The sequence below is a fragment of the Staurois parvus genome, unplaced genomic scaffold, assembly GCF_062004578.1.
Source record: "Staurois parvus isolate SC_StPar_1 unplaced genomic scaffold, SC_StPar_1.0 ptg001177l, whole genome shotgun sequence".
NCBI lineage: Eukaryota > Metazoa > Chordata > Amphibia > Anura > Ranidae > Staurois > Staurois parvus.
In genome coordinates this window covers 5,002-24,027 of record NW_028318973.1, presented here as the reverse complement: position 1 = coordinate 24,027, position 19,026 = coordinate 5,002, and the positions used below count along the sequence as shown (strand labels likewise).

General features: G+C 38.3%; 1 protein-coding gene across 1 annotated transcript; it reads left to right on the top strand.

Moving 5' to 3' along the window:
• The first annotated feature begins 13,321 nt into the window (after positions 1-13,321).
• On the top strand, positions 13,322-14,245 carry LOC149438961 (olfactory receptor 5V1-like). The gene has a single exon (XM_089659630.1). The coding sequence runs from the start codon at positions 13,322-13,324 to the stop codon at positions 14,243-14,245; it is 924 nt and encodes a 307-aa protein (XP_089515756.1).
• The last annotated feature ends 4,781 nt before the right edge of the window (positions 14,246-19,026 follow it).

Sequence of the window (19,026 nt, the reverse complement as noted above, 5' to 3'; positions counted from 1 at the left end):
AAAATGACAAAATGTGACATTCACTAAATACACTAAAATCACATAGTATTCCATTACTGTATCAAACCATTTCGAGTTCTTTGTCCTGTGCCCTGCCTACATTTTTACTGTTCTTTCTGCCTGGAAATGGAGAAACGTCCATGGCGTCCAAAAAGCGTCCCTTTAGGTCAAAATCGGTTTTAGATCAGCTAGAGAACAGCGATAGTAAATCAGAACCACTTGCAGAATTGAGTGATAATGATTCGTGGGGAAATTCGTCATCAGACACTGAAAACGATTTTGCGACTTTGCTCAGCGATGTGCGAACTTGGAGCTATATTTCAAATTTCAGTGTTTTTGGTTTGATTACATTATTGAATTACATTTATTATTATTATATTATTATTTTTTATGTTTATTTATTAAATTATAATTCATGATTTCGTGTTTCAAATGTTATCATACCTGGGATTTCAGTGAGTTATTCCTAAAAATTACAGGCCTGCAATAAAAAAACAACATATTTCCATGCAAACAAATGTACCGCTTTGCGCACAGAAATACTGACATAATCAGACCGCTAGGGAGGCTACAGGTATCAATCATGGGGAAATGTGCATGTATTGAAGAAACCTACAGAATATGTTTTTGCCCTGAAAAACACTTTCAATGGACACACTGTATGCAGCTCTTTCTAAAAAGCAAGATAAATATTACATCTCTCCAAAAAAGTTCTACTTACTTTTCAGTATTTTATTCCCAGTGAGTATTTGCCAATTAAAGCAAATTATGAAAAAACAATCCGCATCTCTCCTAATCAATCTATGGTTTAATTTCCCCGCACACCTGACTGGATTATAATTGTGTCACAAGGGAAAATCTTGACACTCTCCAGAGTCCTATAAATTGATTTGAACAGAGCCAGCCCGGGAGTCACGGTGTGTCTGGACTGTTTCGTAGGTCCAGTGGACTCTGGTTCCGACAGACCCTACATCCATCTGAAGTCTTGCATTGGAGGAAATGACATTACAGGGTGTGACATCAAAAATGAATGTCCACACTAATGATGGGTAAGTGGACGTGTCCTGATGCGTACGCATAATCTTTTTTGTCTAATGTCATTTATATAGCCATAGAATGGGAATGGATTGAATTCTTCCTGAATAAATAAACCCGTCACATGTGAAGAAAGATCACAGTATTGAAGAGCAGAAATCCATTTACTTTTGAAAGATGTGTTGTTGGCCGGCAATGGAAAACTGCCCATTTAATTAACCTCTTCCTGTCGGCTGCACACAAACGGCCTCTTGGTGGGTGGGCTTTAAGCACTTGCCCTCCAGAGGATTTACCCCCCTTCCTGTCCAGGCCATTTTTTGTGTTGCGGCTCTGCGTTATTTTAACTGACAATTGCACGGTCATGCAACCTTGCACACGAATTAAGTTTACATCCTTTTTTCCCAAAAAATATAGCTTTCTTTTGGTGGTATTTGATCGCCTGTGCATTTTTTAAATTTTGCGCTATAAACAAAAACAGGCCAACAATTTTGAGAAAAAAAAACAATATTTTTGACTTTCTGTTATTAATCGCTTCCAAACCATCTTATAGCAGAAATACTGCTACAGGGTGTGCAAAATCACGTATACATTTGTGACCGCGGCTGTCAGTCACCAGACCGTCCGGGGTAATTACTCAATATATTGATTGGAAGGGCTTGTATTCATGGCATTTATACCAGGAGAAGAGGTAGAGTTGGAAATGCATCAAGCCTTTGCAGCAGAAGGCCCAGGTTTATCTACTGAAGATGAGGACATTAAAATTAAGTTTCGGGAACATAAAAAACTTGTTATTAAACGTCTTAACCGGAAATGGGATGTATGCTTCTTGGAAGCCTACATTAGACAGAGTATTATCCCACGTGGCTTGAGAAGTAAGGTAGTCCCAGTTGAACATTTACACAATGAAAGGTTTTTAGAGAAATGGAAAGTGCTATGCATAGAACATGGGATTAATGGCATGAAACTCATAGTTGAGGAGGAAAAATTACAACTTGAGGAATTGGACCAGGCTATCAGCAAAAGTGTATCTGGATTAGACCCTTTTAAAAATCAGGAGAACTTTGAAAAATATAATGAACAACTTAAAAAGGAAGTTGAAAAAGTACAAAAAAATCTTAGAACTACTAAACAAACTAAATTTAGACGTGACCTTAAAGATTGGGAAACAGGTGAGATATTCGATCTCACTACCAAAAGAAGTAGAAGTCGATCTAAACGAAGAGTATTTCGTTCTCACTCTAGATCAATGGTGGAAACCATGTCTAGTGAAAGTGATTCTGAAAATCTTGGGAAATCTGTTTCTTTTTTAGACCAACAAAATGGAGAACCTCCTCGCACCAATCAATTACAGATGGGAAGAGGATCCAAAAAGAAAGTAGAGGAATCCTTAAAAAGCAAACATCAGGAAGACAAGGGCAGAACAAGAAGTCAGAGGAGGTAGCAGATGAAAGTATTCATGATAAAAAGGTAATCAATTTTTGATTTTCCACTCAAAAAGGGAACATATTTCTTTACTAAATAAAGGTATGTCCTTTTCACCAGTGACCCCCATGGATGAATTCGAGGTATTTAAAGATGTCAACTTATTTTTAAGAAAAGTTTTCTTGAGAATGATACATGGTAATCCCACTATGTTGGAGGGTATGACCTCCGATTCGTCCATGGAGGACCGCAAGATGCTCGATATGTTGATATCTCTCATGGAGGAAAGTGAGGATGGTGATGAGAGCGAAATAGATTTGGATAATCACAGCAATGTGATTAGAAAAGTTGATCTGAATATTAGATCAACAAAAATGCCGAAAATACGTTCCAACATGAGGATTTCGACATTTCTAGATTTTGTTGCTGATGATCTTAAAAATCTTGAGTGGAAAATGCCAATTGGTGATAATCTTACAAAAAAAGAAAGAAAAGCCCTTAAAGAGTTAAAAGAGACTAAGAATATTGTAATTAAGAGAAGTGACAAAGGGGGTAATGTAGTGATTTTAAATGAACAAAACTACGTCAGAGAGGTAAAGCGCCTATTAAGTGATTCATCCACCTATAGGAAAGTAGCCACTAATCCTTTTCATGTGGTGGCAAAAAAATTAAATTCCATCTTAACACTGGGAAAAGAAGTGGGTTTGCTAACTAAAAAAGAGTATGAATATCTGAGAACTGAAGAATTTAATCACCCTACTTTTTACATTATCCCTAAAATACATAAAAATCAAGAAAATCCTCCGGGTAGACCTATTGTTTCTGCCATTAATGGTCCCCTAGATAAAACAGGGAAATATATAGATCTGTTTCTTAAAGATATGGTTCCTAATCTTCCCTCTTATGTAAGGGATACTAAAGATGTGTTGGCAAAAATTGAGAATATGACTATCAATGAAAATTCCATTCTAGTGGGAATAGATGTGGAATCACTTTACACTTCTATCCCACATGAATGTGGTATGAGATCGGCTTCTTACTTCCTTGATAAAACATACCCTACTTTGGGAGGACAGAATGAGTTTATTAGTGAGTTGTTGGATTTTGCATTACGACATAATTTTTTCCAATTTAATAATACCTTTTATCAACAGACTAGAGGTACTAGTATGGGAGAACCATGGGCTCCGGCCTACGCATGTCTTCATTTAGGTTTCTGGGAGGAGCAGGTTGTCTTCAGATCATCAAGATTTCTTGTTAATGTCCAGATTTGGTTAAGATATATAGATGATGTGTTCCTTGTATGGAGAGGAACATCTGAGGAATTAAAACTTTTCATGGAGGAGTTAAATCAAAACTCCTTTAATATTGGACTTACATATATATCTGATGAAAGATGTATCTCCTTTCTGGACCTGGAAATTAGACTTGAGAACGGAAGACTCCTCACAAAGACGTATAGGAAACCAACTGCTGCCAATACCCTATTAGAGGCCAGAAGCTACCACCCACGTTCACTGATTTCAGGGATTCCAGTGGGACAGTTTTTGAGATGTCGGAGAAATTGTTCGAACATTAATGACTTCAGGATGGAGGCTCAGGACCTCTATAGAAGATTTAGGGAAAGGGGATATTCTCACTCTCAAATTAGAAAGGCTCGGAGACGGGCATATCAAACTGACCGCAAGGATCTATTATCTCCCAAAAAAGATGAGAAGGTCAAATTAAGTGATCAACCTGTCAGAATGATAACCCAGTTTGGAGCCCAATGGCAAGATGTAAAATTAATATTAGAAAAGCATTGGAAGATTTTAACTCAATGTCCTAAATTGAATAAGATTGTAGGTGAACGCCCCCAGATGGTAGCAAGAAGAGCACCAAATCTTGGTGATCTCCTTATCCATTCTGATTATCAACCGTTAAAACAAACTACATGGTTAAAATCACGTACTAAGGGGATGTTTAAATGTGGAAAATGTCAAATCTGTAAATATGTGGACCGTACGGATTCCTTTAACGACTCAGGAAACAACACTCACTATAAAATTCAAAGTCTTATAAATTGCTCTACAGTGAAAGTACTATATATTTTGACCTGTCCCTTTAATAAGATGTATATTGGTAAGACCAAAAGACAACTTAAAGTACGAATAGGTGAACATCTTAGAGATATTAGATCAAATGACCCTGAAAGCAATCTTGCTCAACATTATGCTAAATATCATGGAGGTAAACTGGATGGCACAAAAGTGAAAGGTTTCTATGCATTGCACTTTCCACAAAGGAGAGGTGATTTTGACAGAGAACTGCTTAAAAAGGAGAAATATTGGATATATAAACTTGATACATTGTACCCAAAGGGGTTAAATGTGGAATGTGATCTCCAAGTATTTTTGGATAAATAGATCTACATAGTTATGTACCCTTATATTGCCATGTGTTGGCTAACCTATGGCATTTTTCTGTTTTCATTAATGGCTGGACTATATGCTAAATAATTAAGGTAAACCTTTTTTGCTTTTGTGAAAAATTTTGATGACCTCATGGTATAAATTTGAGTATAGTTCTAAAAGTGTAAAAGGATTGACTTTTGAGCTAATTATGCTCTTTTTTCTTAATAATAATTATACCATGAAATGGGTATTTGAAATCTAGGTATCTTTGGCAAAATAATCCATGGTGAGATTCCTTAATCAACATTGCCATCTTGTGGCGGCTCTGTGGTAATTCATACTGTACTGTTAGGAACTGTTGACTTAATGAATAGGTCTGGTGATTCTTTATTAATATCGCCATCTTCTGGTGAGAATGTGGTAATTTTTCAACTGATCAGTATATTTAATCTATGGTCTTTTGATTTGTATATGCATTGTTGAAATTGCCAAGCCTTTCCTCTCTCGGATATTTCTAGTCGCCTGTCTTTTTTATTGAATTTAATAATGACCAGCAGCTGTGCTAAGTATTTAGCCCCCTTTCTTTTCCATTGGGAATAACTGCAAGTTAATTTTTGGATAAATAGGTGGGTCTCAACCCACTATAAATAGGAAACTGATACGCAGGTGTCTCATTGGTCCTGACGAAGCTGAGTGAGATACGCCCATCGGCGAAACGCGTTGACGTCATACGTCAGATACGTCACTTCCGGTCATGCGCACTAGGTGGAACGCACGCTGACCTACAAGGAGGAAGCCATCTTCACATGCCATGAGGCAAGCATAAGCAGCACAGGCGCCAAGAAGAGGCCAGAAACCGCGGTATATCGGCTGATGTCAGCGGTGGTTCCCTGGCCTCCCTGGCCTTGTATGGCAGTACTTATGAAGGACATCTTTTCCTTTCCTATTATCCATTGCACAGGTGGTGAGTGGACTGTTACAGGACACTAGATATATGGTCCTATGTGATCTATATGACCTATACATCCTATATAGAGTGAAAGCTCTTTCAGTGACTTTCCACATATTGTTTGTTTCACTACAGGATGGGGACATCATGGTGCTTTACATAGGAAACAAGATATACCACATGTATTTCAACAGGCAGAAGATCTATTGGGATGTGTCTTGTTTTTCTTATAGAAAGTGGTGTGTAGTCCACATGTAGTGGTGAAGAAACCATTTCAAGCAGTGCGCTGCGTTTTGCATCTATCCCTCCATCCTGGTAACAAATGGGGCATATTCTCATTTTAAAGCCCTCGGAAACAGCTGTTCATATCACAGATGAATGGGCCCCAACCACTTGTGCCGGCATAGGAATGTACTGCATATTATACATGATATTTATTTCTTGTCTTATTTAGGCCTAAAGGCATGCTTTTCTTTTTGACGCACACTGTGCTTGCTGCATTGCATACATGTGATACTTATATCTAGAGATGAGCGAATCGAACCAGGCGAAGTGGAATTTGTTTCGAATTTCAGGAAAAATTCGATTCGTGCCGAATCCGAATATTAGCCAACTTCGGGTGCACGAATCGGATTTTTCCCGATCAGCCGGCAAAAGTGTCCCTGCAGAGAGCTCCGCTATTTCTGACAGTTCCTTCACATGTACAGCGGTTGAAACATTGTATCTATTTGTTTCCATTTAGGATACAGATGTTTTTATTCGGAAACAGATACAATGTTTCAACCGCTGTAAATGTGAAGGAACTGTCAGAGAACTGTCAGAAATAGCGGAGCTCTCTGCAGATACACTTTTTGCTGTACTGGAATACTTCTTCTTTTCATTCTTCTTTTCATTCTTCTCATTCTTCTTTTCATTCTTCTTTTCATTCTTCTTCTCATTCTTCTTTTCATTCTTCTTCTTCTTCTTTTCATTCTTCTCATTCTTCTTTTCATTCTTCTTCTTCTTCTTTTCATTCTTCTTCTTTTCATTCTTCTTCTTCTTTTCATTCCTCTTCTTTTTCTTTTCATTCTTCTTCTTCTTTTCATTCTTCTTCTTTTCATTCTTCTTCTTCTTCTTTTCATTCTTCTTTTCATTCTTCTTCTTCTTTTCATTCTTCTTCTTCTTCTTTTCATTCTTCTTTTCATTCTTCTTCTTCTTCTTTTCATTCTTCTCATTCTTCTTTTCATTCTTCTTCTTTTCATTCTTCTTCTTTTCATTCTTCTTCTTCTTTTCATTCTTCTTTTCATTCTTCTTCTTCTTCTTTTCATTCTTCTTTTCATTCTTCTTCTTCTTCTTTTCATTCTTCTTCTTCTTTTCATTCTTCTTTTCATTCTTCTTCTTCTTTTCATTCTTCTCATTCTTCTTTTCATTCTTCTTCTTTTCATTCTTCTTCTTTTCATTCTTCTTCTTCTTCTTTTCATTCTTCTTTTCATTCTTCTTCTTCTTTTCATTCTTCTTCTTCTTCTTCTTTTCATTCTTCTCATTCTTCTTTTCATTCTTCTTCTTTTCATTCTTCTTCTTCTTCTTTTCATTCTTCTTCTTTTCATTCTTCTTTTCATTCTTCTTCTTCTTCTTTTCATTCTTCTTCTTCTTCTTTTCATTCTTCTTTTCATTCTTCTTCTTCTTCTTTTCATTCTTCTTCTTCTTTTCATTCTTCTTTTCATTCTTCTTCTTCTTTTCATTCTTCTCATTCTTCTTTTCATTCTTCTTTTCATTCTTCTTCTTCTTTTCATTCTTCTTCTTTTCATTCTTCTTCTTCTTCTTTTCATTCTTCTTTTCATTCTTCTTCTTCTTCTTCTTTTCATTCTTCTTCTTCTTCTTTTCATTCTTCTTTTCATTCTTCTTCTCATTCTTCTTTTCATTCTTCTTCTTCTTCTTTTCATTCTTCTTTTCATTCTTCTCATTCTTCTTTTCATTCTTCTTCTTTTCATTCTTCTTCTTTTCATTCTTCTTCTTCTTCTTTTCATTCCTCTTCTTTTTCTTTTCATTCTTCTTTTCATTCTTTTTCTTCTTCTTTTCATTCTTCTCATTCTTCTTTTCATTCTTCTCATTCTTCTTCTCATTCTTCTTTTCATTCTTCTTCTCATTCTTCTTTTCATTCTTCTTCTTCTTTTCATTCTTCTTTTCATTCTTCTCATTCTTCTTTTCATTCTTCTTCTTCTTCTTTTCATTCTTCTTCTTCTTTTCATTCTTCTTTTCATTCTTCTTCTTCTACTTTTCATTCTTCTTCTTTTCATTCTTCTCATTCTTCTTTTCATTCTTCTTCTTCTTTTCATTCTTCTTCTTCTTTTCATTCTTCTTCTTCTTCTTCTTTTCATTCTTCTTTTCATTCTTCTTCTTCTTCTTTTCATTCTTCTTCTTCTTCTTTTCATTCTTCTTTTCATTCTTCTTCTTCTTCTTCTTTTCATTCTTCTCATTCTTCTTTTCTTTCTTCTTCTTTTCATTCTTCTTCTTCTTCTTTTCATTCTTCTTCTTCTTTTCATTCTTCTTTTCATTCTTCTTCTTCTTCTTTTCATTCTTCTTCTTCTTTTCATTCTTCTTTTCATTCTTCTTCTTCTTTTCATTCTTCTTTTCATTCTTCTTCTTCTTTTCATTCTTCTCATTCTTCTTTTCATTCTTCTTCTTCTTCTTCTTTTCATTCTTCTTCTTCTTCTTTTCATTCTTCTTCTTTTCATTCTTCTTCTTCTTTTCATTCTTCTTTTCATTCTTCTTCTTCTTTTCATTCTTCTTCTTCTTCTTTTCCTTCTTCTTCTTCTTTTCATTCTTCTCATTCTTCTTTTCATTCTTCTTCTTTTCATTCTTCTTCTTCTTCTTTTCATTCTTCTTCTTCTTTTCAATCTTCTTTTTATTCTTCTTCTTCTTCTTTTCATTCTTCTTCTTCTTCTTTTCATTCTTCTTTTCATTCTTCTTCTTCTTCTTTTCATTCTTCTTTTCATTCTTCTTCTTCTTTTCATTCTTCTCATTCTTCTTTTCATTCTTCTTTTCATTCTTCTTCTTCTTCTTTTCATTCTTCTTCTTTTCATTCTTCTTCTTCTTCTTTTCATTCTTCTTTTCATTCTTCTTCTTCTTTTCATTCTTCTTCTTCTTCTTTTCATTCTTCTTTTCATTCTTCTCATTCTTCTTTTCATTCTTCTTCTTCTTCTTTTCATTCTTCTTCTTTTCATTCTTCTTCTTCTTCTTTTCATTCCTCTTCTTTTTCTTTTCATTCTTCTTTTCATTCTTCTTCTTCTTCTTTTCATTCTTCTCATTCTTCTTTTCATTCTTCTCATTCTTCTTCTCATTCTTCTTTTCATTCTTCTTCTCATTCTTCTTTTCATTCTTCTTCTTCTTTTCATTCTTCTTTTCATTCTTCTTTTCATTCTTCTTCTTCTTCTTTTCATTCTTCTTCTTCTTTTCATTCTTCTTTTCATTCTTCTTCTTCTACTTTTCATTCTTCCCATTCTTCTTTTCATTCTTCTTCTTCTTTTCATTCTTCTTTTCATTCTTCTTCTTCTTCTTTTCATTCTTCTTCTTCTTCTTTTCATTCTTCTTCTTTTCATTCTTCTTCTTCTTCTTTTCATTCTTCTTCTTTTCATTCTTCTTTTCATTCTTCTCTTCTTCTTTTCATTCTTCTTTTCATTCTTCTTCTTCTTCTTTTCATTCTTCTCATTCTTCTTTTCATTCTTCTTTTCATTCTTCTTCTTCTTCTTTTCATTCTTCTTCTTCTTTTCATTCTTCTTCTTCTTCTTTTCATTCTTCTCATTCTTCTTTTCATTCTTCTCATTCTTCTTTTCATTCTTCTTCTTCTTTTCATTCTTCTTTTCATTCTTCTCATTCTTCTTTTCATTCTTCTTTTCATTCTTCTTCTTCTTTTCATTCTTCTTCTTCTTTTCATTCTTCTTTTCATTCTTCTTCTTCTTTTCATTCTTCTCATTCTTCTTTTCATTCTTCTTCTTCTTCTTTTCATTCTTCTTTTCATTCTTCTTCTTCTTCTTTTCATTCTTCTTTTCATTCTTCTTCTTCTTCTTTTCTTCTTCTTCTTCTTCTTCTTCTTCTGGCAACTCCACCACGCAGCTCATTTTTGTTCCAGTATTACTGTATTTTGCTCCTTCACAATCCTGAAACTTTCTTTTGGCAGGTGTACAGACTCAGGTACTCAGTGCAGGAATGGTGGGAATCCCTCACAATGGACACAGCAGGTGTACATACAGACCCAGGAATTCAACACAGGGACAGTGGGAACCCCTAATAATGGGTAAAGCAGGTGGGCAGACCCGGAATCTCAGCACATGGATGGTAGGAACCCCTCATAATGGGCACAGCAGGTGTGCATACCCAGAACCTCAGCACAGGGATGGTGGGAACCCCTAGTAATGGGCACAGCAGGTGTGCAGACCTGGGACCTCAGCACAGGGATGGTAGAAACCCCTCATAAATGGAACAGCAGGTGTACCGACCCAGGAATTTAGCACAGGGATGGTGGGAACTCCTCCTAATGGGCAGAGCAGGTGTACAGACCCAGGAACTCAGCACAGGGATGGTGGGAACTTCTCATAATGGGCGCAGCAGGTGTGCAGACCTGGAACCTCAGCACAGGGATGGTGGGAACCCCTAATAATGGGTAAAGCAGGTGGGCAGACCCGGAATCTCAGCACATGGATGGTAGGAACCCCTCATAATGGGCACAGCAGGTGTGCATACCCAGAACCTCAGCACAGGGATGGTGGGAACCCCTAGTAATGGGCGCAGCAGGTGTGCAGACCTGGGACCTCAGCACAGGGATGGTAGAAACCCCTCATAATGGGAACAGCAGGTGTACAGACCCAGGAATTTAGCACAGGGATGGTGGGAACTCCTCCTAATGGGCAGAGCAGGTGTACAGACCCAGGAACTCAGCACAGGGATGGTGGGAACTTCTCATAATGGGCGCAGCAGGTGTGCAGACCTGGAACCTCAGCACAGGGATGGTGGGAACCCCTAATAATGGGTAAAGCAGGTGGGCAGACCCGGAATCTCAGCACATGGATGGTAGGAACCCCTCATAATGGGCACAGCAGGTGTGCATACCCAGAACCTCAGCACAGGGATGGTGGGAACCCCTAGTAATGGGCGCAGCAGGTGTGCAGACCTGGGACCTCAGCACAGGGATGGTAGAAACCCCTCATAATGGGAACAGCAGGTGTACAGACCCAGGAATTTAGCACAGGGATGGTGGGAACTCCTCCTAATGGGCAGAGCAGGTGTACAGACCCAGGAACTCAGCCCAGGGATGGTGGGAACTTCTCATAATGGGCGCAGCAGGTGTGCAGACCTGGAACCTCAGCACAGGGATGGTGGGAACCCCTCATAATGGGCACAGCAGGTGTTAGGGGGTTTAACTCTCCAGCATCCATTAGAGACTGATATAGTAATATAGTTCATTCTTCTTTTCATTCTTCTTTTCATTCTTCTTCTTCTTTTCATTCTTCTTTTCATTCTTCTTCTTCTTTTCATTCTTCTTTTCATTCTTCTTCTTCTTTTCATTCTTCTTCTTCTTCTTTTCATTCTTCTTTTCATTCTTCTTCTTCTTTTCATTCTTCTTCTTCTTTTCATTCTTCTTTTCATTCTTCTCATTCTTCTTTTCATTCTTCTCATTCTTCTTCTCATTCTTCTTTTCATTCTTCTTCTCATTCTTCTTTTCATTCTTCTTCTTCTTTTCATTCTTCTCATTCTTCTTTTCATTCTTCTTTTCATTCTTCTTCTTTTCATTCTTCTTCTTCTTTTCATTCTTCTTTTCATTCTTCTTCTTCTTCTTTTCATTCTTCTCATTCTTCTTTTCATTCTTCTTCTTCTTCTTTTCATTCTTCTTCTTCTTCTTTTCATTCTTCTTTTCATTCTTCTTCTTCTTTTCATTCTTCTTCTTCTTCTTTTCATTCTTCTTCTTCTTCTTCTTCTTCTCCTTCTTCGTCGTGCCCCGTGACTGCCCAAATGAGTGAAGTGTGCGGTGATTCTAAGATCGACGGCACTCATCTGCATGTCATACTGACTGACAGTATTATTTCTCTTCCCCAGCAGACTCCAAGGGCATTTAAATTAAAGGTACAGTGTTCTGCACTAATATAAAGGCTCTCTGAAGCCTAGAAACCCTTTTAATTAGTTAAATTCGCAGCGAATCGAATTTCTCCCGCAAATTCGGCGAATCAGCCGAATCGAATTTTTGAATAATTCGCTCATCTCTACTTATATCCATAGTATAATTTTTTGAAACTCCTTGTTTGGGATATAACCATTAGGGTAGTAGCATAGTCTACATATTTATAACATGTTATATGGTATACCTATGGTATAATTTTTTGCATACACCTCCTTTGGGAAGTGTTCACCTATGCGCCAGTGCTACAAAGACTTTAGACTCTAGTAGTCATTGCCTTTGTGGCACATGCATTCAGACCGGTCTTGGCGTCATTTTATATGGTTTTAGGTCTGTGTATTGTCTCATACTGAGGTGATGGTAAACCAGGGCGAATGCCCATATGTCAAATTTGTATGTGTAATAAAGCATAATTTTTGGAAATTTTTCTGAGTATCACATTCTGTTCATAATGTAGCCGCTTTCTCTGTGAATCTCTTTTCACAACCCTCTTTGTTTTGTAATTACTCGCCGGCACCCGGTGATTTCCGATGATCACCGATGGGGAGGAACACTGTTTTGTTTTGTTTACTAACAGTCCTCCTCCTTGACAGCTCGGGCATACTGCTCTGGATGGCTGTGCACCCAGTTCTTTCGGTACATTGTAGCCTTCTTCTGGCTTTGAGAAAAATGGCCATCTGAGGGCGCTTCTAAGTTTAGTAAGTTGTGTTTATTATTGAAAACAGCGAAAAATATACTCACATTTAGTAATATGAAAGAAGGCATATCTTAAAACCAAAGGAGTCATCCAAGGGACTCAGGACAAACTGCAGCAATCCAGGAAGGTGTAGAGAAAAGCCGCTTGCAGCATGTAGAGCTATGACACCAAAGCCAGTGTGACAGCTTTGGAAAAATTCCAGGATGACGTCAGATGCCATTGCACATGTGGGGCATGTAAGGGGGCATGGCTACGCCTTTTAAGCCTGAGATGACTTATTTTGGTTTTTAAGACATTTCTTCTTTCACTGTACTAAGTATGGGTGTATTTTCACTATTTTGTAATAATAAACACTAACTTGCAACACTTAGAAGTACCATCTGGTGTCCATTTGACTCTATTACAGATCACTTTGAATCTGCAGAGGAGCTGCTCTGGGGCCAAGCAAGTTTTCTTTATGTGGACTTATGAACTGTGTTTAGCTGTTACTACTTTTTAGGCTACTTTTTTGCACCATAAACTCCTCTTATTTTGCTTCTGGCTTTATTCTAAATTGTCTTGTTATTCTATACATAATGTCTTAATGTTTTTTTAACAGGGAGCATATTCATTCAGATGCTTGGCATCATGATGTGATCACAAGCTTTTCTTCATATTCGTAACCAGTTGATATAAACATGGAGCCGCCTGGGAATAAGACTCTTGCTGGCTTTTTCCTGTTGGGATTTTCTGATACACCTCACCTTCTCTTTCCTCTTTCCTCCTTCTTCTTGGCTTCATATGTCCTCTGCATTGCAGGAAACACATTCATCCTCATGCTTATTGTTTCACAGCCACAACTTCACACCACAATGTATGTCTTTATGGGAAACCTTGCCTTTGTGGATGTATGTTTTACATCCATTATCATCCCCAGGACATTGTATGGCCTCCTGTCTGAAGACATCTCTATCTCTATTCATGGCTGTATTGTCCAGCTATTCCTGTTTCTGGCAGTGGCCAACATGGACAGTTATTTGTTGACCATCATGGCCTTTGACCGATTCTGTGCAGTTTGGTTTCCCCTACGTTACCTGATAATTATGAACAGTAGGACTTGTACTGGTCTAGTTGCTTTCTGTTGGACCTTCGTATGTCTCCACTCTGCTTTCTGCATTGTGCTGACTACTTATCGGCCATTCTGTAGATGGGTTATCAACCACTACTTTTGTGACCTTCCTGTAATAATGCAGCTATCCTGTTCAGGTGGCTTGGAAACTCTAAACCAGGCTGGCTTCATTGAGGCTTCCATCGTGGTCTTTAGTCCCTTACTCTTCATCCTTGTATCCTACGTACTGATTATCAGAGCAGTGTTGGCTCTAAAGTCATCCCAAGGAAGAAGGAAGACCTTCTCTACTTGCTCATCTCACCTCACCATGGTCATCCTCTATAACACAATCATATTTATGTATTTTCGTCCAAGCTCCATCTACTCACCAACCTATGATCGGGACCTCAGTGTCGTGTACAGTGTCATTATACCAATGCTCAACCCATTTATTTACAGCCTTAGAAACAAGGACATCAAAACTTCTGTAAGAAAACTTCTAAAACAGATATGAGAAATGATACCATTTAAAGTGAATCCACACCTTTAAAACCACTGTAATAGTGTAAGGCAGGGTTTCTCAACTAGGGTTCCTCCAGAGGTTCCTAGGAGTTCCTTGAGCAATTTCTACCTCTCAGATAAGTTTCCACTGACACCACTGATCTTTTGAGCTCCATTATCATTCCCAGGGGTTTGTATGGCCTCCTGTCTGGAGACACCCACATCTCCACCCATGACTGCTTTTCCAGCTCTTTCTCTTGATGGTAGCAGGTAGCATGGATGGCTTTTTGTTGGCTATCATGGCCTTTGATCGCTACTGTGCAGTTTGTTTTCCCCTACGGTACCTTTTAATTATGAACAGGGGAACTTGTATCTGTCTGGTGACTTTTTCTTGGATTATTGTTTGCCTCCACTCTACTTTCTACACTTGGCTGGCTTCTTCTCATCTCTTCTGTAATTGGGTAAGCCAAAACTTCTTCTGTGACTATCCTGTCATACTCATGCTATCTTGCTCTGGCTTATCAGAAACCCGGCAGAAAGTTGACTGCATTGAAAGTTCTGTCATCAACTTTGCACCAGTGCTTTTAATCCTTGGGTCCTATGTACTGATCATCAGAGCAGTGTTGATTCTAAAGTCATCCCAAGGAAGTAAGAAGTCCTTCACCACTTGCTCATCTCACCTCACCATAGTCATCCTCCTCTATAGCACAATCATATTTATGTATTTTCGTCCAAGCTCCATCTACTCACCAACCTATGATTGGGACATCAGTATCATGTACAGTGTCATTATACCAATGCTCAACCCATTTATTTACAGCCTTAGAAACAAGGACATCAAAACTTCTGTAAGAAAACTTCTAAAACAGATATGAGAAATGTTACCATTTAAAGTGAATCCACACCTTTAAAACCACTTTAATAGTGTAAGGCAGGGTTTTTCAACCAGGGTTCTTCCAGAGGTTCCTAGGAGATCCTTGAACAATGAGCAATTTCTACCTCTCAGATAAGTTTCCACTGACACCACTGATTTTTTTAGCTATTGTAAGGGGGTAATTTGTCCCAATGACCACAAGGGTAGAGAGCATTCTTCCCACTGACCATCACACTAATGTATTAGGAGTTGTAGATAAAGTATTTTTTTTGCAGGGGTTCCATGAGACTGGAAAGTTATTTCAAGGGTTCCTCTCTGTTGAAGAGGTTAAGAAAGGCTAGCGTAAGGGAAGGCCAGATAATCAACTTTATAATTAGAATGTTTTTTAAACTTGATCATTATACCTGCAGAGGATTTTGATGCGTTCATTGCACAGAGAAGTTTGCCTGGCTGGTCACTGTATGGATGAATAGGCTGCTATAAGCCTGCCCATGTGACATCACAGCCAAAGGCACGTTGTCAAAAAATCCTCTGTACACTGCCATACATCCTAATTCCTGCCAAGAAAGAAAAGAAACCGGCATTCTTGGTCCATGTTCATTGTCATGTTCAAGCCAGTAGTACCAAAGTGATCATTTCTTTGGCCAGTGCCTAATAAGCAAAATGCCAAATACTTTCATTTAAGAATAAGGCCTGCAGCTAGATGGGCAGCATAGGCGGAAGGTCTGACATGACTAGGCTTGCAGGACAGGCCAGAGCAACGTAGGGTTATTAAAGGAGATTTTGTTTAAGAAGGGAAAAAGGTGTATTAGCTGATTGGAAGAAGTTCGGGTGTGGCTCAAGAGGGGCCAGGTGCCTCGGGTGGAGCAAGAGGGGCGGTGCCAAAGTGGTCAGAGTCAGTTGGAGCTGATACAGCATAGAACAAGCTTCTCCCATCCTCCCTCCCATATGACGTCTTGCGGCTCCATGTTTTCGGTACTTACTTTGTTTTATTTCTTGCCTTTCTATGGTGGTGGTGCTCGGACAGTTTCCTATATGGGGGATTGCTTGGCCATGTTACTGTATGTTTTGGGGGTTCGCTTGTTTTCTGGATTTTGTCATAGCCGTTTTCAGCAGGGGTCTCAGGGTCTTGAAAGGCAGTGATGGTTTAAATTTTGGTGAATGGGTTGGGCCCTTCACAGGTATGGGTGTACCTACCCTAGTAAATGTATTGCAGTAATGGTTCAAGAGTAAGTTGACTGTATCAAGGGTATTTCTTAGTAAATTGTCCCCAAGTCGTGTATTTGTGGCTGGGGGCCTTGAAGTCTATTTTGGTGGTAGATACAGCCAGTTGGTTGATATACAAGTTGCCTTCTAAGACCCTAGACTTTAATTAGGTCATATTTGTAATAACATTAAGGTGATTAATGTTCAGAGAGTTATATAAAGAATTTGTATTTTGGTAACAAAGTTGTAATCTTGTTGTTTAATAAAATGTCTGCTATGGCCTTTTTCAACTCCAAAGAGGGTCAGTGTCCTCTGTTGTTTGGGGAGGTCACAAGAGTAGGTTGAGGTTTTATATGGTGAAGAGCAGCCGTAATATCTGCAATACCTTAGTCATCAGTCTTTGCACCTTACCTCAACAAAAACTTTAATCGTAAAAGGAAGCTCCTGATGATGCGCTCTCCCACTAAACAGCTGTAGAGAGATTTTATTGATACGCCAGAGGTCCCGCCGCCACTCTCATTTAGGATTGGCAGCTGAACATGTAAGTGATATCTTTGGTCAGATGATTTAATATATGTTTATAAAGCTATTGGTTTTGGATATCTGTTTTTAATAAAATTACGACACTGTAAGACCTTTTTCATTTTTGATGGTCTTTTGTGGTCTCAACGGGCTAAAAGAGTGGTGGAGAGACATTGATTCGCTTGGAGCACCTTTTCTTGGAGAAGAGCTTCATTTTCTAACAAAGCATTTCATGCTGTTCTATTTGTTTAGACAGCAACTGAGTCTGGTGAGTGCGCACTTTTATTTAAGGTGGAAGTTCAGGACAATTCAAGACACCATATATGGAAAACATCTGAAGATGTGATAATATAGACGAGAAGAATTTTCATTAAGTATTTTATATTTTTGGTCTGTTCATATTCTTTTTTTATTGATTATACACTTGTCACGGGTGTTTTATTGTTTAATATTTTTTATTTGTGGTTATTTTTAAGTGCTGCAAATAATTAGATCAAAAATTATGCATTAATTATAACAAGGGGCTAGTGCTATAAACCATATCTAGCAATCCATATGCTGTGCATTCAGTTTTTACACATATACTGATCCCCTGAAGATGTGACACGCACGAAACGTGTTAGGGCAGAACCATGCTATTGCCATCGCATCTGTTGATGTCACTTCCAGTAGAGCGCCAGCTTTACCAGCAAGTGGATGTGCCGCTGAACTGTATGGAGGCTAATATTCATACGTATACCCTGTAAGTGCAGCAATTTGGTTTTATGCTAGTTTGCAAATAATTTTCTGATTCTTGCTCGAAGTTCAAATTTAGCAAACCCCACTGAAGTCTATGCGTGTAAATGAGCCCTTTCTGTCCTGAGCCCCCTATAAAGCTGCTTTAACATTGATGCACTGTGGTTTACCCGCACTACAGGTGCAGTGCAGTGCACCTGTCGCTTTCCTGCAGGTTAGTTGTTCTTTGCCATACACTTCTTTCATATTTTGTGGGTGTGGTGCACTTTTTAGAAAGCACGCCAAACTAGAAGGATATCATGGAAGTGTGCTTCCCTGGTTTGAGGTCGAGGGCAACATCAAAGAGTTCCGAGGGCCACAGGTTGAACACCCCTGGGCTACACAATGTTTAATGCATTCATATGGATGAAATAAATGTACAGCACATATATATTTTAGAACCTATATACCAGGGCTCACAATTTCAAGTCTTGAGCTACTAGTCAGTGTAGCAATCATACCCATAGAAATGGGCGCGGTTCAACCATTTTGCTCCAACCTCCATCTTGGCAAAGGATCATCCATCTTGTACAAACATATTTTTCCTCATTCTCCCCCTCCCTCTCTAAGATCCACAGTGGCATTTGGTCGGTGTGTGTGTTGGAAGTGTCAAAGGCAGGCCAGAGCACAGAAGGAAGCTCCGAGCTATAAAACATCTCTGAGCTGGGTGCCGGGCGGGCTAAGAACCTGTGCAATCTGGCACATTGTAAAAGGATAGCCCAAGCCTTCCCCTAAGTTCAAAAACATTCCAGAGGAGTAAGAAACTAGATAACACTTTTAAATCCATTTTCCCCTATGTCTCATATCTTGGAATATGAGAGACTTACATAAAAACCAGGTATATCTTCAGATTGGCCACGAGAAGACAAACAGTTTGATATGTCACTCTCCTTGGCTGGAATATATAGGAAAGCAGAAAATTACATCTCTTGAACCATTCAAGTCTGTATTTTATATTTTCATATCTAACTGTTCCTCAGATGCATCTGCATATTAATCTACCCGCGGGTGGAATGGTACTTGTGCCTAGGAAAAGTTATGAACCAAAATATGAGCTAAGAGAGATTTGGTTCTAGTTTAAGTCTCTGCCCAGACAATCTCTCCCCAAATGAGGCATTGGTCCTTGGCTTCAGAGACACCCCCTGCTGGGGGACAACAAAATAGGCTGTCAGGCCTAAGAGTTGAAGTTGAAGAATTCTCCCTTTTAACATCAGAACCAACTTCGGAGACGGTGTCCTTTTGCTCTGAAACTTGATCTGCTTAACCCAAGGCTGATTGGCAAGTACGTTAACCCTTTAACCTCCTTTCTGTTACCTCTTTGCTGTGCTATTGTTCTCTGTATATTTATATATATATATTGGTTACATCTTTTCTCTGTAAATCATTTTATTGCACCCTTTTGACCTTTTAGTAATAAA

Bases quoted from the DNA above. Each gene is read 5' to 3' on its own strand.
- LOC149438961 (XM_089659630.1), top strand. From the start codon at position 13,322: ATGGAGCCGCCTGGGAATAAGACTCTTGCTGGCTTTTTCCTGTTGGGA.